This window comes from Bos indicus x Bos taurus, chromosome 3, assembly GCF_003369695.1.
Source record: "Bos indicus x Bos taurus breed Angus x Brahman F1 hybrid chromosome 3, Bos_hybrid_MaternalHap_v2.0, whole genome shotgun sequence".
In the NCBI taxonomy this organism is placed as follows: Eukaryota; Metazoa; Chordata; class Mammalia; order Artiodactyla; family Bovidae; genus Bos; species Bos indicus x Bos taurus.
This window is the reverse complement of record NC_040078.1, coordinates 57747467-57771351: the sequence shown is the minus strand read 5'-3', so window position 1 is coordinate 57771351 and position 23885 is coordinate 57747467. Positions and strand designations below refer to the sequence as shown.

Below are 23885 nucleotides of genomic sequence, written 5' to 3'. Positions count from 1 at the left end.
AAGGTTGAATATCATTTTGATGAGTGGAAAGAAGAGGGAGAAGAGTGGGAAGAGTATGAATAAAACTGTGGCAGCAGAAGAACCCAGGGCATATTTGAGAGAAGAAAGCAATAGACCCCACTGATGGTGCAGAGAGATTTCGGGCAGTGAATAGGGGGAGAAAATGCTGAAATCCACATGGGATAGGTAATGGAGAGCCTCAAATGCCCAGATTAAGGAATCACCACTGCAGGCTTGCAAGCATAGGAATGAAACCATCCAAGCAGGATTTTCAGAAGCTGAATGTGGCTGTGTGGATAATCTGGCTTCCTCAGATCAGTGAGGAAGAAACTGGATTTGCGAGAGAATAACTAGAAGGCCAAGCATGAGGCCATGAGGCTTGAGTAAGATTGCAAGCAGGGAAATGGGAAGGACAAGAAAGATAGTAATGAAAACAAGAAAATTTTCTCTGTGCCAAGTGCTGGGCTATTTGCTTTTTAAGTGTTGTTTTATTTAATCCTAAAAACTCTAAGCAAGGATAGTCCAGAGAGTGGAAAAATATGAAATAGAGATCAGAACTGCTTCAGAGTGAAAGGCAATGGTGTGTGTGTGGGCAGCAGCATTAAGGAATACATTAGGTTTTTGTCAGAAGTAAAAGACAGCAGTTTAAAGGGGAAATCCACAAGTCTGAGTTTAGGTGACTGAGTGTGAGGAACAGTGGACTGTGCTTGGAAAGGCCTAGACTGTGGCTGGAGAAGGATGACTGGAGTGTGACAGAGAAGTCAGTGTCACAGGTTTGGAGACCAGCATTTAGTGGATGAGATCTGAGAAAGAAACTTTGGTGAGAAAAAAATCAGCAAGTTGAGGGCTAACTTTTCAATTCTTAATTTTTTGCGTGTGATTAATGTACAGTCGGAGAAGGCAATGGCAACCGATTCCAGTACTCCTGCCTGGAAAAATCCCATGGATGGAGGGGCCTAGTAGGCTACAGTCCATGGGGTCGCGAAGAGTAGGACATGACTAAGCAACTTCACTTTCACTTTTCACTTTCACGCATTGGAGAAGGAAATGGCAACCCACTCCAGTGTTCTTGCCTGGAGATTCCCAGGGACGGTGGAGCCTGGTGGGCTGCCGTCTATGGGGTCGCACAGAGTCAGGCACGACTGACGCGACTTATCAGCAGCAGCAATGTACAGTAGTGCCATTCAAATGTTGTTTTTACTTTTACCCCCATTTAAATCCAAACAGATTTTATTATCCTCTGTATAACTAGCAGGAAGTAGAGCCACGCACCCCATAAAACACACTTTATAAAACACCTTATAGAAAAGGCCTTTTTTTTCCTGGTAACTATGAGGTGCTGATAATCTCTGTACAAATATATGACTTCACCAGCACTTCTAAATTCCATGAGTAGGCAGAAACTTTTCCTTAACACTTTCAGCTTTAGACTGTTCCCCTCCCTTCATTTGTCCCAAGGTCCCAAAATTGCACAATAGGTCACAGCCTGAGTCAACTCAGCAAACATTTCCTGCCTTCCCAGGTCTTAAAAGTATTCAGTAAAGAAAGTGTACTTTGGGAGGGGAGTTAATCTGGAAAATTCTAAGGAAGTCAGTTTTTTGCTGAACATTGAAAGAAATGCAAGATTTAGATAGGTAGAGAGGAACTTATAAAGGACGATGCTGATGATGAAGATTTTCATGAGTAAGAGTTGGAGATAAACATGGAGAATCAGGGATATAATGAAAGAGAAAGGACCATCCAACCTGGTGAGGAGGTTCTATGATTCTTTTGGCTCCTTCCTCCCTCCCTGGCCCCAGGGTTTTAATTTTTGCTCCAGACAGAATTATCTATAGGGAGAAAAAAAAAAAAAAAAGCAGCAGGCAAGCCTGCATAAAACAGACTGAAAAACAGGAAAGCTTTATTTGCTTTTTTGGTGTCTTAGTCCATTTTGGTTGCTATAACAAAATATCATAGACTGAGAGGCTTACTTACAGAAGAAATTTCTCATGGTTCTGGAGACTGGAAGTCCAAGATCAAGGCACCAGCAGAACTGGTGTCTATGATGGCCCACTTCCTGGTTCACAGACAGCCATCTTCTCTCTGTGTCTTCTCGTGGCAGAAAGAAGAAGGGAACTCTCTAGGGTCTTTTGATAAGAGCACTCATCCCATTTATTAGGGCTCCAACCTCCAACCTCATGATCTAATAATTACTCCCAAAGGCCTTACCTTTTAACACTTTCACATTTGGGGTCAGGATTTTGACATATGAATTTGGGAGGGACATAAAAATTCAGTCCATTGAATTAAAACATTCAGTCCATTGGTTTTTTTTTTTTTTCCTTTCCCAGAATCCTGAACTTATAGGCATGTATGAAGCTAAATAGAAATCTGTTAGGCAGCTTCATTAGGGAAATGAGAGGATATGAGATTCCTCACTACTTTCTAACAGGTGTGCAACAGGTAAATCACTGGTTTACACTTACAACACTAAACATATTTTTATGCTCCCTTTTTTGTGGTGGTGGGAATAAAGCAGGAGATGGGAGTGGGGTGGGGAAGAGGAAAGTGGAAGGAAGAATTGCACTTCAACCATTCAGAACGAGTACATATAGTCAGCTGATACTATATCGTCAATGACTAGCAAGGTCCATTGCTGTAATTTTAGGAACTCAAAACAAAAATCCTCCCTTCCACAGGCAGAGTGTTTGTTCATGAATGGGCCCATTTCCGTTGGGGTGTGTTTGATGAATATAACAATGAGAAACCCTTCTACATAAATGGGCAAAGTCAAATTGAAGTAACAAGGTTAGTGATTTTTCACATGTTTAAAATTCCTTGTTTATTTTTTGATTCTAAAATCGTTTATAATGGCAGCTAAAACTTAACTGACAATTTTGAAATTTTATTGTATTTTTAAAAATTTGTAAATATTTCTGTGGTCAAATATCAAAACAATAGAAAAAGTTATACTCTTATTTATCATGCTCCCACCACTCTCTTCACCCTATTCTCTTTCATCCCCTCTAGGTAACCCACCTTATTTGTGTTTTTTTAGGAAAATTGAAATAAATATTAACACATAGTTTTCTTCACTTTTTTCTTTTAATTGCATAGTGTTCTACTGTATGATATACCATAATTTTTCAACCAGTCCCTTATTGTTAAACAAATGAGTTGTTCACAATGTCTGTTATTATTACAGATTGTAATTATATATATATATATATATATACACACACACACATGACCTTCCCTGGTGACTCAGATGGTAAAGAGTCTGCCTGCAATGCAGGAGACCTGGGTTCAATCACTGGGTCAGGAAGATCCTCTGGAGAAGGAAATGGCAACCTATTCCAGTATTCTTGCCTAGAAAATCCCATAGACAGAGGAGAAATTCAGGTTACTGTCTGTGGGATCACAAAGAGTTGAACACAACTGAGTGACTTAACTTCACAATATTTGTTATTACTACAGGTCATAATGATATATATATTATTTCCATTTTATACAGGCAGATCTGTGTATGTATTGAGCAGCTTCTAACAATTACCAGGTCATAGGGCAATTTCAGTTGTAACTTTGGTAGATACTGATTCTTCTCCTGAAAGTTATAGGTTTTTCATCCCATCGAAAGTATTGAGACTGTTAAATTAAGAAGGAATCCTTTATCATCATTACGTGTTCACTCTCTTCTTCCTCTGATGTCCAATGGCAATGAGCTCAAAGAGCCCTACTTCAGGATATCACCACTCATGCTTTCCTAGGGCCTCCAAAAGTTCATGGGGATTTCCTAGTAGCTTTTGCTTCGACCTTGTTTAGCTGGGAAAGCCCTTGGCAAAACAGAGCTTCTCATCAGAATCAAATGCTTGAAAATAAAGTGAAGTGCATTTATAAATTAATGACCTTTCTTATAGCTTTAAAAATGTTTTATGTGTATCTAGCAATCTACAATCCTTAAAACAAATTATGTTATGAACCAATGAAAAGGAAACATAAATTTTTATAAAACAAACCAATTTCTCTTACTACTTTAGGTGTTCATCTGACATCGCAGGCATTTTTGTGTGTGAGAAAGGTCCCTGCCCCCAAGAAAACTGTATTATTAGCAAGATTTTCCAAGAAGGATGCATGTTTATATACAATAGCACCCAAAATGCAACTTCATCGATAATGTTCATGCAAAGTTTATCTTCTGTAAGTATGATCTTAGAATGGCAAACTCCTACAAGACCCCACCTTTTCCCAAGATAGACTGATATGTTTTCAGTATTTAAACAACAAAGTAATTAAGATTCACTACATTTTAAATCTTGGGGAACCTTAGAGTTAATCTAGTTTTTACTTTACAGATTAAAAAAAACACCTCAGCATCCCCCTCACCCCACACACACAATCCAAGGTGATCAGTAAAAACAGATTCCTTTATAAAAGTGATTATTCGCTCTCCAGGGAAGATGGAGAATCCTGGAGTCTTCAAAAAATTTCTTGTATAGTGGTTCTCCAGTATCCTTTTATGGGAAAGTATACCAGGGGTTAATGACAGAGATGTAATTTATGATTATATTTCTCACATTTGAGATAGAAAACCATTTTTATTTATATGGAATTCCCTAATTCTCTTTCCCTCATTTTGCGTATTCTAGAACTTGAAAAGTCTATTGTTACCAAGGGAAGTCAACTAACCCTTAGCTTTACAAGTTCAAAAACTCAATCTTGTCAGCATTCCCCACTAACTGACAAGAAACGTGTAGGAATCCAGAACACATTTTTAATATTATTATTTAAAAAGAGTACTCTGTCATGGAGATCTGACATTTGCATCTTCTAGTCAGTTCATTTTCTATTTGAAGGAACTATCATGGAATAGCCAAATTCCACCCAGAGGCCTGCTTTGACTTTGAGAGTGTGAAATCAGAAAGGAGGGAGTTAGGAGATTCAGAGATTTAGTTCCATCAGCCTTCATAACCTGATACATTTTCCCAACTTCATCATCTCTGTGAGTCATTTCCTCTCCAACAGGCTGGGAACACTATGGGCAGTGTTCTGGTGAAGTTTTCTGTCTCTGTGGCTGACCCAATGTTCCTTGGATTGACACATTCATTTTTTCAGATAGGTTTTTTTTTTTTTTTTCCCTTCAGTCCACTTTTAGTCAAGGCTAAGAGTCATTCTGTAACTTTAAGGTGACTTTTCATATTTTTTATCCAATTCATTATAGCTTTAATTTACAGTTTCAATATCTGAAGCCAAGCTAATTCCATGCTATTTAATGCACATTGTTTGTGGCTAGTATTCTCTTTGTGATCATTTGAAAGCCCTACTCATTAATATCATCAGAAAAGTTTCACCATCTCCTAACCATAGTCATGAAATTTTAAAAGTTAAAAACAAACAACAAACAGGTTCTATCTTGTCTTCCCATCCTACTAAGAAACTTGTGTCTTTACGCAATTGTTAACTTTTTGAAACTTCAGCTCATTTTCTAAGAACTTAGACTCAAGATTAGAGAGTCTATAAGATTTCTAATTTTAAATTCCATATATATGCATTAGTATCCTGTATTGGTGTTTTTCTTTCTGGCTTACTTCACTCTGTACAATAGGCTCCAGTTTCATCCACTCATTAGAACTGATTCAAATGTATTCTTTTTAATGGCTGAGTAATACTCCATTGTGTATATGTACCACAGCTTTCTTATCCATTCGTCTGCTGATGGACATCTAGGTTCCTTCCATGTCCTGGCTATTATAAACAGGGCTGCGATGAACATTGGGATACACGTGTCTCTTTCTATTCTGGTTTCCTCAGTGTGTATGCCCAGCAGTGGGATTGCTGGATCATAAGGCAGTTCTATTTCCAGTTTTTTAAGGAATCTCCACACTGTTCTCCATAGTAGCTGTACTAGTTTGCATTCTCACCAACAGTGTAAGAGGGTTCCCTTTTCTCCACACCCTCTCCAGCATTTATTGCTTGTAGACTTTTGGATCGCAGCCATTCTGACTGGCGTGAAATGGTACCTCATAGTAGTTTTGATTTGCATTTCTCTGATAATGAGTGATGTTGATGTATAGAACAGTCTTTTGGACTCTGTGGGAGAGGGAAAGGGTGGGATGATTTGGGAGAATGGCATTGAAACATGTATAATATCATGTATGAAACGAGTCGCCAGTCCAGGTTTGATGCACGATACTGGATGCTTGGGGCTGGTGCACTGGGATGACCCAGAGGGATGGTATGGGGAGGGAGGAGGGAGGAGGGTTCAGGATGGGGAACACGTGTATACCTGTGGCGGATTCATGTTGATATATGGCAAAACCAATATAATATTGTAAAGTCAAAAAATAAAATAAAACATAAAAACAAACAAACAAACAAAAAGATTTCTAATTTTAGCTCTAAGCTTCCATGGCTCTATTAGCAGGAAGCATCTACTCTTCATAGGAATATAGCCACTGGGAAGTCGATAACACATTACTTTGGAATGCAAATCATGCCTTTAAAAGGAGTACTGCCATAGGTGTAGTATTTTTACATGAATTATGGCCATATCTCCAAATGAGGGGAAGATCAGGAAATAGATTTCAGTTGCTTTTCTCCTTATCTTATTCTTACATAGATGAGTATTTGAACTAGCTTAATATATGTTGACTGATCAATAGATAGAGATACAGTGGTTATTAAATATGATTTCAAGGAATAGCTGACCAAGATAACATCTCCTGTGGTGTTTTCTTTAACACATTATCATGCTAAGGAATGAGAATTGGGTTTTATTTTTTTAAAGACTAAGTTATTTATACATGGTCTACTCTCTCTGTTATCTAAGGGCAAGTAAAATTTATTAGAGATTGACCACAATACCTCAAGGGTGCCAGTGTTTGAAGCAAAGGGCGTCAAGGTTTATTTTTGAAATGGCATTCTTGAAGTAAAGATGGACATTGCTGTAGCACTTCTGATTTCTCGTGTTTCAGCTCACCTTTCCTTTTACTTTTAGTTGTCTGAGAATGAGAAGTATGTCTAGTATGAGAGGAGTATTTTTATTTTCTAAGTACTTTTATTTTGTTCTTTTTCTAGGTGGTTGAATTCTGTAATGCAAGTACCCACAACCAAGAAGCTCCAAACATGCAGAACCAAATGTGCAGCCTCAGAAGTGTCTGGGATGTAATCACAGACTCTGACGACTTTGTAAACAGTCTTCCCATGAGTGGGACGGAGCTTCCACCTCCTCCCACTTTCTCTCTTGCACAGGCTGGTGACAGAGTGGTTTGTTTAGTGCTGGATGTGTCCAGCAAGATGGCAGAGGTAACAGCTGAACCAAAATGGTTGTAAACCATTCATCCCTTTTTTCTATCAGTTTTTAATTTCTTTTCTTTTCAGAGGGTAAGGGCAGGGAAATGTGAGGGCAAACGTTTGGAATATTTATGGGCATCATCTCTTCTTGCGCATGAGAGAAGCAGATTCAGAATGTGGCCCAGAAATTGAGATAATGCAGATAAATAAAGTGCACAAGTAATTTCCAGCCCTTATTTTTGCTATTAATTGCAATCTTTTCCAACAAAAACCCTCTACAAAACTCTGACATGTAACTGAAGGCTCCTTTGTGACCACATTCCACTCACTGGTAAACACCCTTCCTGAGGCAATAGACTGAGTTTGCAGTTAAATGTGCATATCCACTACATGTATATTTTCTATGTCATTGTGTACAGAGAACCATGTCTCAGTCTTCTCTAATCTAGCAGCCTTCCAGAAACCCACTCTCCAAAGCTCCATAATTCCTAGGCAGTATTAGACATTTGAAAGTGAAAGTCGCTCAGTCGTGTCCGACTCTTTGCAGCCCCATGGACTATACAGTCCATGGAATTCTCCAGGCCAGAATACTGCAATGGGTAGCCTTTCCCTTCTCCAGGGCACTTCCCAACCCAGGGATCGAACCCAGGGTTCCCACATTGCAGGAGGATTCTTTACCAGCTAAGCCACGAGGGAAGCCCAAGAATACTAGAATGGGTAGCCTATCCCTTCTCCAGTGGATCTTTCTGACGCAGGAATCAAACTGGGGTCTCCTGCATTGCAGGCAGATTCTTTACCAACTGAGCTATCAGGGAAGCCCATGAGAGGTTTTGTCTTTGGAATCAGGCAGATGTGCTTTGAGTCCTGGCTCCTTCACTTACTGTCTGTGTAATCAGGAGCAAATAACCTCTCTGGAAGCTCAGTTTTCTCAACTGGTAAAACAGAAACAACAATACCTATTTCATTGTTGGGACAGAGCCAGTTCATACTGACTCACAGGAGTCAACTGTTAAATTTTTAGGAAATTTGCAAGTTGTAAATGCAGCCATTATTAAAAATTAAACTATGTAGACTTATAATGAAATAAAATATTGAAATAAGCACAATAAATGCTCAAAATTCATTCAGTTCAGTTCAGTCACTCAGTCGTGTCCGACTCTTTGCGACCCCATGAATCGCAGCACGCCAGGCCTCCCTGTCCATCACCAACTCCCGGAGTTCACTCAGACTCACGTCCATCGAGTCAGTGATGCTATCCAGCCATCTCATCCTCTGTCGTCCCCTTCTCCTCCTGCCCCTAATCCCTCCCAGCATCAGAGTCTTTTCCAATGAGTCAACTCTTCGCATGAGGTGGCCAAAGTACTGGAGTTTCAGCTTTAGCATCATTCCTTCCAAAGAAATCCCAGGGCTCATCTCCTTCAGACTGGACTGGTTGCATCTCCTTGCAGTCCAAAGGACTCTCAAGAGTCTTCTCCAACACCACAGTTCAAAAGCATCAATTCTTCGGCCCTCAGCCTTCTTCACAGTCCAACTCTCAAATCCATACATGATCACTGGAAAAACCATAGCCTTGACTAGACGGACCTTTGTTGGCAAAGTAATGTTTCTGCTTTTGAATATGCTATCTAGATTGGTCATAACTTTCCTTCCAAGGAGTAAGCAACTTTTAATTTCATGGCTGCAGTCACCATCTGCAGTGATTTTGGAGCCCAAAAAAAGAAAGTCTGACACTAGTTCCTAATTATTTTTCTACTATTTTTTCTGCTTTGCATTGCCTGCAAATTAAGAATGGGTTTATTAAGTAGACACATTAAAATTATATGAAATTCAAATTTTAGCATCCATAGTAAAATTTTATTAGATGACAGCAACACTTATTTGTTTACATATTATCCATAGCTGCTTTAGTACTAAAATAGCAGAGTCGAGTAGTTGCTGAAGGGAATATATGTCCCACCCAACCTAAAATGTTTACTATCAGATCCTTTATAGAAAATGTCTGCTGATCCCAGATACAGGCTCTTGAGGTTCTTTCTGGTCTATCCTATCTCTATGTCTGCTCCTGCATATCTCTTCCCAACTGTGCACTCAGTGACATCAGGTTGACAACTTAAACCAGTCACAGTGGGAATATTTTACCCCACAGAAACTGCAACAAACCCAGGATTTCCCCCTCTCTCTTTTGACCAGAAAGCCATTTTTTAGTATTTACCAGAACACTACTAACTACTTCATAGGATTGTTGAGAGGATAATGAGGTAGTTGATATTAAGTTTTTGGTTTATAAGTGGCAACTGTTATTTTATTATAGTATTGAATACTTTAAGAAAGAGTTTATCCTCTTGCATTTTCTGGATCAGTTGTTTTGGAAATCTGGGTTCCATCCCTGGGCTAGGAAGATCCCCTGGAGAAAGGAATGACTACCCACTCAGATATGGAGGCTGGTAACACAAGAGTAATAAGAGAGAGCTTTGAGTTTCTGGCTTCACTAGTTAGAAGTAGAGGTCATGACTGTGATATTAGCAATAGCTACTATTTACTGAATGCTAACTATGTATCCATTTTGCAGATAAGAAAACTGCAGCTAAAAAGGATAAGTAATTTCTCTATGGTCACACTATTAGTAAAAGTTGAAGGCATATTCAGAGTCTTTGTTTTATCCACTCTACCAGTTTACCTCTCAATATTGAAAGAAACAATATTTAGGAAGGAGGGTAATGAATTCAACGTGTATAGATTCTGAAATGCCTATGGCATGTTAAATTAGTGGTATTTCCTAAGCAGTGTGAAAAGCAGGTCCAGATGTTAAGGGAGACGTGTAGTTTGGAGGCAGAGACCAGAATCATAACTGAACAGTTGGTCTCTGAGCTCGGCTTGTTGCTCCTGCAGCCTCCAAGACAAGTGACCCTAATGAATTGATCACTAGTATCACCTGCCCAAACGCAGTCAGTAATATTAGTATTACTTTATACTTAGTATTTCAAGGTGTAACTATTGTCATATACATACCTCAGTTGATCCTCACAGTAATTCTACTTTAATAAGTAAGAAAGAATATTATTCCTCCAATTTACAGATGGGATGCCCAGTCTAAGATAAACATGGTAACAGAGGGTAGTGCTGGGACAGATACCTGACTGCTGTTCCTCTCTACTGTAAGGTCTTTGCAATGTTTCCTCTTACTCAGGATGAATTTTCAAAGAAGACATTACAAACCAAGTCTCTATTGGTTCTACAGATCTTTGAATTCGGATAGGAGAGAAACAGTGGATATATGTGTTCTTAGGGAATGGTAAAGTATGAACAGCATCCTGGGGGCAGAGTTCCAAATCACACCACCCTCCCCGAAAAGCATTCATTTTTGAGCCTGCAATATCAAACAATATTCTAGCATCATATCAATCTTTACAGCTCAAAAATCATAATCTGACATCTTTAAAAAAATTAGCAGAGATATTTGCTAATTGAATTACTAAGTTATACTTTTGTCTACCAACCAAATGTTATTATCTTTCTTTTTTCCTTTTTGAAACATAGGCTGACAGACTCCTTCAACTGCAACAAGCAGCAGAATTTTACTTGATGCAGATTGTTGAGATTCATACCTTTGTGGGCATTGCCAGTTTTCATAGCAAAGGGGAGATCAGAGCCCAGCTACACCAAATTAACAATGATGATGACCGAAAGTTGCTGGTTTCATATCTGCCTGTCGCCGTGTCAGCTGAAGCAGAAACCAGTGTTTGCTCAGGGCTGAAGAAAGGATTTGAGGTACAGTAGAGCACCCTAAGCCTCGGATCACCACTTTCCTTTCTCTCACTTCATATCTGAGGTTGCTTCTGATTTGGGGAAATCTGTTGCAATGTCATCACAGTGTCAAATATAGGAAAATAATAATGGATTACCTTTAAGATCAGGAACCACAACTTTCTCATCACTTAATCCCCTGCACCTAGTAAAAGGCATATAACATTAAATAGTTGCTTCAGAAATGTTTGCTGAAACAATGAGTAAATAAATGAATACAATGGTTAAGGTTGGGACATCAGCATCATCTGAATAATTTCTAACACTGTCCCTATCTATTCTGGGACTGTGGCCATTGTTATCCTTGGATTTTCCAAACAAAATCAGCATGTCTGGCTTCTGCCTACAGTCATACTAGAACTTAAGCATATGAATATCAGTTAAAGTCAGAGGTATGTTTCAAGAATAACGGAGTTCATCTAAATCACCATAAGTTTGGATTTGACACCGAGGATACAACCATTTGTTAAATATCTAGTAGCAAGCAGAACAAAATTGCAATTGTTGCTGCTCACCCATAAGTGTTTCTCCACCTTGGCCTCCCATCAAAATCACCTGGGGATACAAAACTTCTGATATCTCAGTCTCACTCCGAGAGATTCTGTTTTAATTCGTTTTGGGTATGATCAGGCCATTAAAAATTGTAAAGTTCTCATCTTATTTTAATGTATAGCCACTGCTCTAGGTCCTTTTATTGGCCACTTATTGGATCTCAGAAGCAAGGATCTCACACTATAATGTTCTCCCATATCCTCTACGATGGACACTGTTCTAAACTAGGGCATCTCATAGTGATTTGAACAGGAAGAAGCCCTATCCATGAGTAAGCTGACAATGGTGTGTAGGGTGGCAGGGGCTCTGATGGGGTGAGGTAAGGACTGAGCACAGATGGGCATGGAGAGTGCAGGGAGCTGTGAAGGACCTGGAAGAGGAAGAAGCCCCACTTATGGGGAATTTGCAATGAAAGTGAATTCTTCTGCCTAGTAAGGCAATCTGAATTACATCTCCTCCTAAATGACTGATACCCTGTGTTCAGGTGGTTGAAAAACTGAATGGAAAAGCCTTTGGCTCTGTGATGATATTAGTGACTAGTGGAGATGATGAGCATATCAGCAACTGCTTCCTCACTGCTCTCAGCAGTGGCTCAACTATCCACACCATTGCCCTGGGTTCATCTACGGTCAAAAACCTGGAGGAACTGTCCCATCTTACAGGTAAGTAAATCCCTGGGAACATATGCTAGAGAACTTCCTTTCAACTTGGATATTCCAAGAACAGCCATGAAACGCATATAATGTGAACAAAATACAGGGCTTAATTGAAAGAAAAAAATATAAAGAGTTTTCTTACAAAAAAACACAATTCAGTGCTAAATTCTGTCAAAAATTTGCTGACTTTTTTGTACTTTTCTTAGAAACTGCCAATTATATACATCTAATGAAAATATTATTACTACTTCTTTGTTAAACCAACCTGAGTATGTATAATCATGGGGCTAAAAGTATGTTTGAATGCACTAACTTCTATGATAAGATCACATGCAGTATTAAACATACATCTTTTTGTTTTAAATGAGGCATAAGATAATTTTATCTTATACTCAATAAAAAAGGAGTATGCTAACTTGAAAATTAGGTTTTATTGAATTATGTTTGAAAATAATGTTTTCAGAATGTAAATGTAAACATATAGTGATATAAATAGATAGCAATTAACCTAGATCGTCTATGAATTATATTCATTAAATATTTATTGAATTCAATAAATATTTATTGAGTTTTTATTGCATAGTGGATAGAGCTCTAGACCCTACAATTACAATCATTAATAGAAGAGACAAAGCCACCTGCCTCGGCCATCCACTCACCATGTGATTGTACAGGATGCCTTGTATAGAAAGCCAAGCACAGCTCCTGTTTTCCCCAAACTCACCCTCTTAAGCAAAGGAAGTTTGTTAGGAAAGGCCTATCAGTTTATCTTTTGTATTACTTTACATTTTAACAGCTAACATCCCACTTGTGTGTTTCAGGGGGTTTAAGGTTCTTTGTTCCAGATAAATCCAATGCCAATAGCATGATTGATGCTTTCAGTAGAATTTCCTCAGGAACCGGAGACATTTTTCAACAACACATTCAGGTCAGAATTTCCTCAGTATTTTGTTTACAGATGGGTGAAAGAGGAGCAAGAAAAATAGATGAATTGTGCTGACTGCCTCACTAACCTTATTTGAATATGTAACAGTCCTTGTTAAATTAAAAGAAGGCTTTTAATGAGCTTCTTGACATCACTAGAACCAGGCTCCATCTTTATCTGATGTCTATACTCCTCAGACCTACAAGTCATCTCACAGATGGTAAATGAACCTCTCAAGTCAATGGCTTGATGGGAGCAAAGAAGTCAGTAAAATATTCAAAGAAAACATTTAACATGAAGATTATGTGTACACAGTAAAAGCAATGATCACAATTCTATCATTAGATGTGGAAAAAGATGAATTTTAAATGACAATATATATTTTAGATTAGGGTACAATTTGCTCTCCTGAATAATCTTTCTACCTTTGATTTTCTCTTTATCAATATGAAATAAAAACAAATATTCAAGAAAGTAAAAGAAAAAAATTAACAAAACATTGTTCATATGACTCAAATTAGTTTCCAGACATGGCCACCTATCCCCCATTCTTTACATGTCATTAGCCCCATTAGACTATGGGCAGAAACTATATCTAATCCCCTTCAACAGTACGGAGTGCAGCACAGAGTATGTTTGGCACAGTAGTAGGCAACCAGGAACACTTGTGAAATTGGTTTGGACAAATAACCCACAATGTCTTTGCTGTTCAGATCAGATCAGTCACTCAGTCATGTCCGACTCTTTGCGACCCCATGAATCGCAGCATGTCAGGCCTTCCTGTCCATCACCAACTCCCAGAGTTCACTCAGACTCACGTCCATCGAGTCAGTGATGCCATCCAGCCATCTCATCCTCTGTCGTCCCCTTCTCCTCTTGCCCTCAATCCCTCCCAGCATCAGAGTCTTTTCCAATGAGTCAACTCTTCGCATGAAGTGGCCAAAGTACTGGAGTTTCAGCTTTAGCATCATTCCTTCCAAAGAAATCCCAGGGCTCATCTCCTTCAGAATGGATTGGTTGCATCTCCTTGCAGTCCAAGGGACTCTCAAGAGTCTTCTCCAACACCACAGTTTAAAAGCATCAATTCTTCAGTGCTCAGCCTTCTTCACAGTCCAACTCTCACATCCATACATGACCACAGGAAAAACCATAGCCTTGACTAGACAGACCTTTGTTGGCAAAATAATGTCTCTGCTTTTGAATATGCTATCTAGTTTGGTCATAACTTTCCTTCAAAGGAGTAAGCGTCTTTTAATTTCATGTCTGCAGTCACCATCTGCAGTGACTTTGGAGCCCAGAAAAATAAAGTCTGACACTGTTTCCACTGTTTCCCCATCTATTTCCCATGAAGTGATGGGACCGGATGCCATGATCTTCGTTTTCTGAATGTTGAGCTTTAAGCCAACTTTTTCACTCTCCACTTTCACTTTCATCAAGAGGCTTTTTAGTTCCTCTTCACTTTCTGCCATAAGGATGGTGTCATCTGCATATCTGAGGTTATTGATATTTCTCCCGGCAATCTTGATTCCAGCTTGTTGTTTCTTCCAGCATTTCTCATGATGTACTCTGCATATAAGTTAAAAAAACAGGGTGACAATATACAGCCTTGACGAACTCCTTTTCCTATTTGGAAGCAGTCTGTTGTTCCATGTCCAGTTCTAACTATTGCTCCCTGACCTGCATACAAATATCTCAAGAGGCAGATCAGGTGGTCTGGTATTCCCATCTCTTTTAGAATTTTCCACAGTTTATTGTGATCCACACAGTCAAAGGCTTTGGCATAGTCAATAAAGCAGAAATAGATGCTTTTCTGGAACTGTCTTTTCTATGATCCAGTGGATGTTGGCAATTTGATCTCTGGTTCCTCTGCCTTTTCTAAAACCAGCTTGAACATCAGGAAGTTCACGATTCACATATTGCTGAAGCCTGGCTTGGAGAATTTTGAGCATTACTTTACTAGCATGTGCTATGCTATGCTACGCTAAGTCACTTCAGTCGTGTCCGACTCTGTGTGACCCCAGAGATGGCAGCACACCAGGCTCCCCCGTCCCTGGGATTCTCCAGGCAAGAACACTGGAGTGGGTTGCCATTTCCTTCTCCAATACCTGAAAGTGAAAAGATAAAGTGAAGTCACTCAGTCGTATCTGACTCCTAGCAACCCCATGGACTGCAGCCCACCAGGCTCCTCCATCCATGGGATTTTCCAGGCAAGTGTACTGGAGTAGGGAGTGCAATTGTGTGGTAGTTTGAGCATTCTTTGGCATTGCCTTTCTTTGGGATTGGAATGAAAACTGACTTTTTCCAGTCCTGTGGCCACTGCTGAGTTTTCCAAATTTGCTGGCATATTGAGTGCAGCACTTTCACAGCATCATCTTTCAGGATTTGGAATAGCTCAACTGGAATTCCATCACCTCCACCAGCTTTGTTTGTAGTGATGCTTTCTAAGGCCCACTTGACTTCACATTCCAGAATGTCTGGCTCTAGGTCAGTGATCACACCATCGTGACTATCTGGGTCATGAAGATCTTTTTTGTACAGTTCTTCTGTGTATTCTTGCCATCTCTTCTTAATATCTTCTGCTTCTGTTAGGACCATACCATTTCTGTCCTTTATCGAGACCATCTTTGCATGAAATGTTCCTTTGGTATCTCTGATTTTCTTGAAGAGATCTCTAGTCTTTCCCATTCTGTTGTTTTCCTCTATTTCTTTGCATTGATCACTGAGGAAGGCTTTCTTATCTCTTCTTGCTACTCTTTGGAACTCTGCATTCAGATGCTTATATCTTTCCTTTTCTCCTTTGCTTTTCGCTTCTCTTCTTTTCACAGCTATTTGTAAGACATCCCCAGAGAGCCATTTTGCTTTTTTGCATTTCTTTTCCATGGGAATGGTCTTGATCCCGGTCTCCTGTACAATGTCACGAACCTCATTCCATAGTACATCAGGCACTCTATCTATCACATCTAGGCCCGTTAATCTATTTCTCACTTCCACTGTATAATCATAAGGGATGATTTAGGTCATACCTGAATGGTCTAGTGGTTTTCCCTACTTTCTTCAATTTAAGTCTGAATTTGGCAATAAGGAGTTCATGGTCTGAGCCACAGTCAGCTCCTGGTCTTGTTTTTGCTGACTGTATAGAGCTTCTCCATCTTTGGCTGCAAAGAATATAATCAGTCTGATTTCGGTGTTGACCATCTGGCTATGTCCATGTATAGAGTCTTCTCTTGTGTTGTTGGAAGAGGGTGTTTGTTATGACCAGTGCATTTTCTTGGCAAAACTCTATTAGTCTTTGCCCTGCTTCATTCCGTATTCCAAGGCCAAATTTGCCTGTTACTCCAGGTGTTTCTTGACTTCCTAGTTTTGCATTCCAGTCCCCTATAATGAAAAGGACATCTTTTTTGGGTGTTAGTTCTAAAAGGTCTTGTAGGTCTTCATAGAACCGTTCAAGTCTTTGCTGTTATTCACCAATAAAATTTTATGTTCTTTACAAGTCTGAGCAACTTTACAGTGTTGCTAATGTATTTATTTAATAAATATAATTTTTCAAAGTTATGTATAGATTTGTATCCTTTGTGAATGCACAGCAATGAAATGAAGAGGATCTGGTGTCAGCTAGCCTGGGCTCTATGTGCATTTCACCTCCTTGCTGTGTGGCAGCTTTGTTCCCTAAGTGTCAATGATTTCATCTGTGAAATGTGAGTGACAACAGCACTCATCTCAGAGGGCTCGTTATGCCCTCTGAGGACAACGTGAACAATATGAACACATGAACAATGTTTTGTTAAATTTTTGTGTTTACTTTTGCTAAGCATTTTTTAAATTTCATATTATTAAAGAGAAAATCAAAGGTAGGAAGATTTTTTTCAGGATGAGCCTCTTATCCTCCTACATCAGAGGGCAGACAGAATGAAAACCACAATCACGGAAAACTAACCAAACTGATCATATGGACCACAGCCTTGTCTAACTCAATGAAACTATAAGCCATCCATGTAGGGCCACCCAAGACAGACGGGTCATGGTAGAGAGTTCTGACAAAACGTGGTCCACTGGAGAAGGGAATGGCAAACCACTTAAGCGTTCTTGCCTTGAGAACCCCATGAATAGTATGAAAAGGCAAAAAGATAGGAGGACACTCAAAGATGAACTCCTCAGGTCAGTAGGTGCCCGATGTGCTACTGGAGAACTGCAGAGAAATAGCTCCAGAAGGAATGAAGGTGCTGAGCCAAAGTGGAAACAACTCCCAGTTGTGGATGTGACTGGTGATGGAAGTAAAATCCAAAGCTGTAAAGAGCAATATTGCATATGAACCTGGAATGTTAAGTCCATGAATAAAGGTAAATTGGAAGTGGTCAAACAGGATATGGTAAGAGTGAATATTGACATTTTAGTAATCAGTGAACTAAAACAGACCAGAATGGGCAAATTTAACTCAGCTGACCATTACAGTTACTACTGTGGGCAAGAATCCCTTAGGAAAAATGAAGTACCTGTCATAGTCAACAAAAGAGTCCAAAATGCAGCACTTGGATGCAATCTCAAAAATGATAGAATGATTTCTATTCCTTTCCAAGGTAAACTATTCAAAATCACAATAATCCAAGTCTATGCCCAACCGCTAATGCCTAAGTAACTGAAGTTGAACTGTTCTATGAGGACCTACAGGACGTTATAGAACTAACACCAAAAAAAGATGTCCTTTTCATCATAGGGGACTGGAAGGGAAAAGTAGGAAGTCAAGAGATACCTGGAGTAACTGGCAAGTTCAGCCTTGGATTAAAAAATGAAGCAGGGCAAAGGCTAACAGAGTTTTGCCAAGAGAATGCACTGGCCATAGCAAACACCCTCTTCCAACAACACAAGAGACAACTCTACACATGGACATCACCAGATGGTCAACACCGAAATCAGATTGATTATATTCTTTGCAGCCAAACATGGAGAAGCTCTATACAGTCAACAAAAACAAGACCAGGAGCTGACTGTGACTCAGATCATGAACTCCTATTGCCAAACTCAGACTGAAATTGAAGAAAGTAGGGAAAACACCTAGACCATTCATGTATGACTTAAATCAAATCCCTTACATTTATACAGTGGAAGTGAGAAATAGATTTAAGGGACTAGATCTTATAGACAGAGTGCCTGAAGAAGTAAGGATGGAGTTTCATGACATTGTACAGGAGGCGGTGATCAAAACCATCCCCAAGAAAAAGAAATGAAAAAGGCAAAATGGTTGTCTGAGGAGGCCTTACAAACAGCTGAGAAAAGAAGAGAAGCAAAAGGCAAAAGAGAAAAGATACACCCATCTGAAAGCAGAGTTCCAAAGAATAGCAAAGAGAGATAAGAAAGCCTTCCTCAGTGATCAATGCAAAGAAATAGAGGAAAACAATAGAATAGGAAAGACTAAGACAAAACACTAAAACAGTAGAATGGGAAGACAAAGATCTCTTCAAGAAAATTAGAGATAACAAGGGAACATTTCATGCAAAGATGGGGACAATAAAGGACATAAATGGTATGGACCTAACAGAAGCAGAAGATGGTAAAGATGTGGCAACAATACACAGAAGAACTATGCAAAAAAGATCTTAATGACTCAGACAACCACGATGGTGTAATCACTTACCTAGAGCCAAACATCCTGGAATGTGAAATCAAGTGGGCCTTAGGAAGCATCACTATGAACAAAGCTAGTGGAGGTGATGAAATTCCTGCTGAGCTATTTCAAATCCTAAAAGATGATGCTGTGAAAGTGCTGTGCACAATATGCCAGCAAATATGGAAAACTCAGCAGTGGCCACAGGACTAGAAAAAGTCAGTCAGTTTTCATTCCAATCCCAAAGAAAGGTAATGCCAAAGAATGTTCAAACTACCACACAATTACACTCATTTCACAGGCTAGCAAAGTAATGCTCAAAATTCTCCAACCTAGGCTTCAACAGTATGTGAACCAAGAAGTTCCAGATGTTTAAGGTGGATTTAGAAAAGGCAGAGGAATCAGAGATCAAACTGCCAACATCTGTTGGATCACAGGGAAAAAAAAACACACACACACACATAGAGTGTTTCAGAAAAACATCTGCTTTATTGACTACATTAAAGCCTTTGACTGTGTGAATCACAACAAACTGTGGAAAATTCTTCAAGAGATAGGAATACCAGACCACCTGACCTGCCTCCTGAGAAATCTGTATGCAGGTCAGGAAGCAACAGAACTGGACATGGGACAACAGGCTGTTTCCACATCGAGAAAGCAGTACATCCACGCTGTATATTGCCACCCTGTTTATTTAACTTACATGCAGAGTACATCATGCAAAATTCTGGGCTGGATGAAGCACAAGCTGGAATCAAGGTTTCAGGGAGAAAGATCAATAACCCCAGATATGCAAATAACACCACCCTTATGGTGAAAACAAAGAGAAAGTAAAGAGCCTTGATGAAGGTGAAAGAGGAGAGTGAAAAAGCTGGCTTAAAACTCAACATTCAGAAAACTAAGATCATGGCATCTGGTCCCATCACTTCATGGCAAATAGATGGGGAAACAATGGAAACAGTGACAGACTTTATTTTCTTGGGCTCCAAAATCACTGCAGATGGTGACTGCAGCCATGAAATTAAAAGATGCTTGCTCCTTGGGAGAAAAGCTATGACAAACCTAGAAAGCATATTAAAAAGCAGAGACATTACTTTGCCCACAAAGATCTGTCTAGTCAAAACTGTAGTTTTTCCAGTAGTCAGGTATGGATGTGAGTGTTGGTTCATAAAGAAGACTTTGAATTGTGGTGTTGAAGACTCTTGAGTGTCCCTCAGCAAGGAGATCAAACCAGTTAGTCCTAAAGGAAATCAACCCTGAATATTCATTGAAGGACTGATGCTGAAGCTGAAGCTCCAGTACTTTGGCCACCTGATATGAAGAGCCACCTCATTGGAGAAGACTTTGATGCTGGGAAAGATTGAACGGAGGAAGAGAAGGGGAGGACAGAGGACAAGATGGTTGAATGGCATCACTGGTGCAGTGGACATAGTTTGCTCCAGGAGATGGTGAAGGACAGGGAAGCCTGGCATTCTGCAGTCCATGTAGTCGCAAAGAGTCGGACAGGACTAGTGACTGAACAACAATAACAGAGGACTTTCATAAGGATTGTGTAAGATAATATATATAAAGCATTTAGCACAGTGCCTGTCATCTGTATGCAGTTTACATATGTTACACACACACACAAGTCACAATTGCACACACAGTGTAAGTGCATACAGCTTAAATCATGACTAAATGATTTTTTTTAATGTACAAAACCCAGCTGAAACCCATGTCTGATTTCTTATCAAAATACATAATGGTATCTGGACAAATTATATACAAATTAATTAGAGCGTAGTCACAAACAAAAGTAAAAAGAAGCTTGTTTTAACTGCTACTCTGAAGCTAATGTTGATATGGATAAGAGGCAAATATGAGAACACCTAAAATCTCTTGATAAAAATTAATGAAGTGACACGTGTACTAGCTACAAAAATATTTTATATCTACTGTATATTTTATATACAAAGTATTTTATAATACTTTGCTGAAGCAAATATTTTTATATGAAAAATAATTTGTATACTTAGGACATGTTAGAATCAAATGGTTTTTATTTCTGCCAACTCAGTTTTGTCATAAAAACAAAGAAAATATGGAATGATTATGCATATGCTGGAAACTGTCACTTATATATTCTTTTGAACAGCTTGAAAGTACAGGTGAAAATGTTAAACCTCAGCATCAGCTGAAAAACACTGTTACTGTGGATGACCGTGTGGGCAATGACACTACCTTTCTAGTTATGTGGCAGACCAGTGGTCCCCCTGAGATTATATTATTTGATCCTAATGGAAGAAAATACAACATGGATGATTTTATCATCAATCTACCTTTTCGGACTGCTCACCTCTGGATTCCAGGAACAGCTAAGGTAAGTGTTGTAAGCTTGTTCATAATGACAACGTTACAAGCACATGACTTTCGACTGAATCACAGAGCTAAATGCATTGTGTAAAGGAAATCAATTCTGATATACCAAAATTCTACTTTAAATTTATGAGGGAATTTTGTGAATGTTCAAAATTTAAAAGGAACGACTAAGGTATGTTCAAAACTTTAAAATGGATATCAAAGCCTTCTCTCACTTCAACAGTGAAAATTAGTACTTATGCAGTGCAAATAAGTTTTTGCTTACTTCCTTCTTTACAAAGTCTATATAGAATACTTATCTGTACACTTAGAAAAAAAAAAACCCTCTACTTAGAATTTATAATATAAACACATGCAGTACATATGTTTTGGAACACCTCCTATGTGCCAGGTCTTGTTCTAGGTGCTTTACAATAAAATGCCATAATAGGAATAAGAACAGGGTACTCAGAACCCAAGAAGGCATGTGCAGGCAGTAGGGGAAGGAGAATGCTTCCTGAAAGTGAAGACATCCAGATGGAAATATGGAGGACTGAGGAGCGAGAGGTGTAAATGACATTCTCGGCAGAGGAAACAGCACATAGAAAGGCTTATAGAAAAAGAATATGGCTTTTCATAGAACTATAAGTACTAGTTTGATGTGGATGAAATACAGAATAGCATAGAAAGTGGAGATTTAGGGGAAGAAGAGGAGGGTGTGATGGGGTTAGATGGATATACAGGAGTCAATGAGAGGAACAGTTAAAGGGAACCACTAAAGGTTGTAAGCAGGGTGGTAAGTTCGTTAGATCCACTCTTGCATTGCCTGCATGCAGTCCCTCTTCAGGTCTGTTGGCCTTCACCTCCCCTTCATGTCACTGTTGATAGCCTCTGCTAGGTCTTCCAGCCTCTGCACCAGCATCCTTCCTTTCAAGCACCTTTATTAGAGTGATCATTCTGAAGCACAAATCTTATCAAATCTGTGTCCTACTCAAAACTTTTTGATGGTCTCAGAATAAAATACACAAGCCTTTTACTTTCTGGCTTCTGCCTAAGCTTATCTCTTTTTTAAAATTATTTTTTAATTTAAAATTTTTAATATAATTTTAAAGGCTACTTTCCATTTACAGTTATTACAAGAGATTGGCTATATTCCCCAGGTTGCACAATATATCACTGAGCCTCTCTTATATACTATTTGTACCTCCCACTCCCTGACCCCAAGCTTATCTCTTAACCTTTCTCCCAAATACCTTATGCTCCGCCCCTACTTTTCTCCACACTCATCATGTTCTTTTCACACCTGTACACAAGGACCAGAACACTTTACCTACTTCTTGCTGCTTTTGCCTGACCCCTTTGTCTGGATTAGGTGCCCTGTATTAAAACACTTATTATGCCCACAGAGAAGTTTTCCATGTGGAGTTTCCACCACGTGCCTGTTACTAATGTTATGAGTACAAAAGCCAAAAAAAAATTAAAAACAGAAAAAAAGAGATAGATAATCTTGTTGTTTGAATTGTGACTTCACTGTAAAATGGTAAAGCATTGTTTCCCAATGAAGAAGGCTGGGTAGGGCATTCAGGCCTCTTAATATTATAGTCAAACCTTAGCCCATTGTTCTCTCCTCTTCCTCCTGCTCCACTGTGTTCCTCCTGCTACTTCCAGGGTTTAAGAAGGAGCAAAGGCAGGAATGGGGAAAAAAGGGAATACTTATGGACAATTTTATCAAAAGAACAAATTTCTGCTACATTGTAGTTTAAGTTTTTTCTTCTAGATATTCTTTTGCAGGTTTCCCTCAGGCAGCCCAGGCAGATAAAGAGAATGGCATCTAGCAATATTTCTATAATTCAACATAGACATTATGAAATCCTGATCTATTAAAAAATAGTACTCCTTTTCTTGATCCCTTATAGTGCATGTGGATTTTGTTGCTTGAGATTTCTGGGTCTGGGAATTTTGAAGGAAGTAGAGGGAAGGAAGGTACTATTGCCTTTTAGTCCAGGTTATCCACATAAACCATAATTGTCCACTTGATTTGCTATAATTTTTTCCATTATGTAAAAGGAATAAAAACATTGAACCTCCTTTCGGGTGAAGGAGCTCAGATTAATGTTTGCCAAGTACTTTGAAGCTGACACTTATTATTATTCTCTAAAAATGTGAATCAAGTTGTGTCCTTCCCCACAAACAAATTCAGGGTGTAATTCCCTAAAGAGAAAGTGGGTTGTACAGTGAAAGTCATGTAAATACTGAATTTGGTTATCTCGTAACCAATATTACTCTTCCTGACATTCTTTTGTATCATTTTAGAAAATGCAGTATCAACAAAACAAGAACAATAAACCCTTGGAGGTTAGGCTTGCACTTTAAAATAAGGGTTGATTTTCTTCTTGACAAACAAAGTCTTTGTTTTGCAGCCTGGGCTATGGACTTACACACTGAACAATACCCACCACTCTCCTCAAGCCTTGAAAGTGACAGTGACCTCTCGCGCCTCCCGCTCAGCCATGCCCCCTGCCACTGTGGAAGCCTTTGTGGAAAGAGACAGCACCCATTTTCCCCATCCTTTGATGATTTATGCAATTGTGAGAAAGGGGTTTTATCCCATTCTCAATGCCACTGTAATTGCTACAATTGAACCAGAGACTGCAGATCCAGTGATGTTGAAACTTTTTGATGATGGAGCAGGTAACAAGGAATTCCATGTCATTTTTCACATTCTTAATAGCTGTTCTGA

At 39.1% G+C, this 23885-nt stretch overlaps 1 protein-coding gene across 1 annotated transcript in view; it reads left to right on the top strand.

Moving 5' to 3' along the window:
- Positions 1-23885, top strand: part of CLCA2 (chloride channel accessory 2) — a 41781-nt gene that overhangs the window by 5982 nt on the left and 11914 nt on the right. Inside the window, exons 4-11 of the mRNA XM_027536654.1 lie at positions 2679-2787; positions 4017-4176; positions 7054-7281; positions 10807-11037; positions 12110-12287; positions 13103-13209; positions 20943-21167; positions 23566-23836. Coding sequence (XP_027392455.1) covers positions 2679-2787; positions 4017-4176; positions 7054-7281; positions 10807-11037; positions 12110-12287; positions 13103-13209; positions 20943-21167; positions 23566-23836 — 1509 coding nt within the window. The remainder of the gene's footprint in view (positions 1-2678; positions 2788-4016; positions 4177-7053; positions 7282-10806; positions 11038-12109; positions 12288-13102; positions 13210-20942; positions 21168-23565; positions 23837-23885) is intronic.